This window comes from Montipora capricornis, chromosome 12 (genome assembly GCF_036669925.1).
Source record: "Montipora capricornis isolate CH-2021 chromosome 12, ASM3666992v2, whole genome shotgun sequence".
Classification (NCBI taxonomy): domain Eukaryota; kingdom Metazoa; phylum Cnidaria; class Anthozoa; order Scleractinia; family Acroporidae; genus Montipora; species Montipora capricornis.
Genome location: NC_090894.1, coordinates 25257737 through 25260350, shown reverse-complemented (window position 1 = coordinate 25260350; position 2614 = coordinate 25257737). Strand labels below are relative to the sequence as shown.

Genomic DNA, 2614 nt, shown 5'->3' with positions numbered 1-2614 from the left:
AAGCGGTATCCCGATTGCCCAAATAAGTCGTTAGAATAAGTAGAATCAATTTTCGTTTCAGCTTTAAACAGAATGTCAAACATGTTCCGAATAAGCATGTCCCGTACTTCATCCATCTTGTTATGAACTGAGTTTATATTTAGATGGCCAAATTTAATGTTGGACTTGTAATAACTGTTAATGTTCTCCGAATACCATTCAATAGAGTCTTTCATGTCAAAGCAATCTTCTGCGCTTAAGTCTAAACAACCAAATGAATGCTTGAAGAAACTATCCCTAAACTGGGGCATGCAGCAAAAGAAACAATACCAAAGAGATCCATGCCTGCGATAATTGATCAGCTCTTTGCGACTCATTGCCGAACACTTGATGTGAAAGGTGGAGGAACAACCCAAACATCGGACGCCATTTTGGTTTTTCTTGAGAGTCTTCGAGCAACTACAACACTGAGGTTTCGTAGACTTGTCATTCATGGCAGGTCCTGGATTCGTTTCCACATCGTCAGAAACTCGAAGAAATAATACCTGTGTTGTGGCGACAGCGTTGCTGTAATAAGGTATTCTCCGGCCATGATAAACTTTCACCCAATATCGTGCATAACGTGACTTTGATCTATTATCCATTGTTCTTTCATTTTGAGCCCAAATAAGATTAACCGACGAAGTCTTAGGTGCTAATTTGTTTATAAAGACGTTAGCGTAAAAGCTAGAGTAGTAATGGACGCTAAGTGAGAGGAAAATCAGGAATAGAACACGGAGCCATGTGACCGCCATCTTGTTGGTGTCCTCTGGGTTTTTTACCGAAGGACGGGGGTATTAATGTCATCAGCCTCCCCTTCAAGGCCCAGGCCTTAAGACTAGCAGGGGTGGCTTCTGTTCTTAATTCTCCTGCGGATTCTAGCTTTTTTATGCCCAAGTACTTTGTTGGTCGCAGTCTTGTTTGCGTTCCAAATGGCTTTCTCTGCGTAATAATTCCACTCCTAGCGCTGTCTTCCCGACTCCTTATTACGAGGCCTGTTTGGATACCTTATCAAGGGTGGGTGACAGTGCTCTAGTTTCTAAAGTTCTCTATAAGTAACTCTTGTTCGTTGAGTCACCCCTTCCAATCTTACATCGTCAGTGGTCTCAGGTTATCGGGCCAGAGTTTTCTCTTGATGGTCACTGGTCTCTCGTCCGGGATTAGTTTACTGAGAATTTTAAGAATGATGCCATTTGGTTGATTATCCTTCGTGGCGTTAAGGTGGCTGCGCGATTCTCCGATTAACTGGGGTGTTATCTCTTTTAGTCAGTGCGCCTCTTGTCCCCGACGTGAGACTATTGACCATTGCTTTGTAAACTGCCGCAGGGTCAAGAGGGTCTGGTTCCATTTTGCACCGACCCTCTGCCTGGTGCTTGGTTCCCAGTTTGCTGTAAGTTTTTTAACCGTTTTTTTTCTTTCGCTGGCCCTCTGTCAGTGCTAAGAGGGCCCGCATTGCACGCCACTTGGTGAAATTCATTCTCTATGGCATTTGGATCTTTCGGAATAGGGCTACTTTTCAAGACGACAGAGAGGACCATCGAGCGATTATCTGTTATGTTCAGATGTTAAAACAGAGGGTCCTCCAGGATTCTAAGCGCTTTTCTCAATCTCGCTTTCGCGATCTTTGGCTTCTGGATGGTTTTTGGCGGTGCCGCGGAGAATCATACTTCCCCGCGTTATAATCTAGTTGTAATGTACATTTGAATCCTTGTAACCTTTTTGTCCGTGCGCTGATCGCGGTGTCCACTATCAGGGACTCTCCTTAGGGAATTTGCGCTGTTCATGCATGGACTCTACCGTTAGGGCCCCGCGCTCTGGCGGCTAGCAGCTTTCTCCGGCTTTTGGTTTCAATCTCTTTTTCTGTGCTTCCTTTTCTTTAGTGGCGTGTGTTTGTAGATAGCTTGTTTTAGTTTTTATTGGAAATAAAGGTTGTCTTTCACGGAAAAAAAAAGGGCTGCTAATTGACCGGGTGAAATGGTTGTGCGCATGCGGGATGTGTTGGCCACGCCTGGTTGGTGTTAGCGTGTGTCACCTTGCTTTTATTGTTATTTTATTTTTGGGTTTCAATTTTTGGATTAATGCCCGTTACCATGGCAAACATCACATATAATGACAGGCAGATATATTCCTACTTTTGGCCTAAATTTCTTAATATTTATACTTTCATTCAGTGATTTTTTTTTATTCTTTGCCACATTATGGAAATGATATTGCCTGACATTTTGAAGTGGTTAAAGGTCGTTCAGACAGTTTTGCCAATATCCTGTAATTTATCATTTTTGTAAATATTTAACAATTATTCGCCGAAGGCGAAGTGATTATCGGTGAATATTCACCGAGACGAAGTCGAGGTGAATATTCACCTATAATCAATTCGCCTTCGGCGAATAATTATTTTAGTATTAATAGACAGGTGACTATTTCAAAAAAGAGGGAAAAAAAAAAAACATTTCAACGCGAAATCATCTTCACTTACAGTGGCAAAACGACTACTGGCAACCATTTTGTCCGTCGAGGTGATTATCGGCTGATAATCCGAGATAGCGAGCCAATGAGAGCGCGCGATTTTGTATAATCATCTGTGTATTTATACTAA

At 42.3% G+C, this 2614-nt stretch overlaps 1 protein-coding gene across 1 annotated transcript in view; it reads right to left on the bottom strand.

Annotated features, from left to right (window-relative positions):
• Positions 1–623, bottom strand: part of LOC138025546 (uncharacterized) — a 4691-nt gene extending 4068 nt beyond the window's left edge. The window contains exon 1 of the mRNA XM_068872743.1: positions 1–623. This exon is cut by the window's left edge and continues 839 nt beyond it. Coding sequence (XP_068728844.1) covers positions 1–623 — 623 coding nt within the window.
• Between the last annotated feature and the right edge of the window lie 1991 nt (positions 624–2614).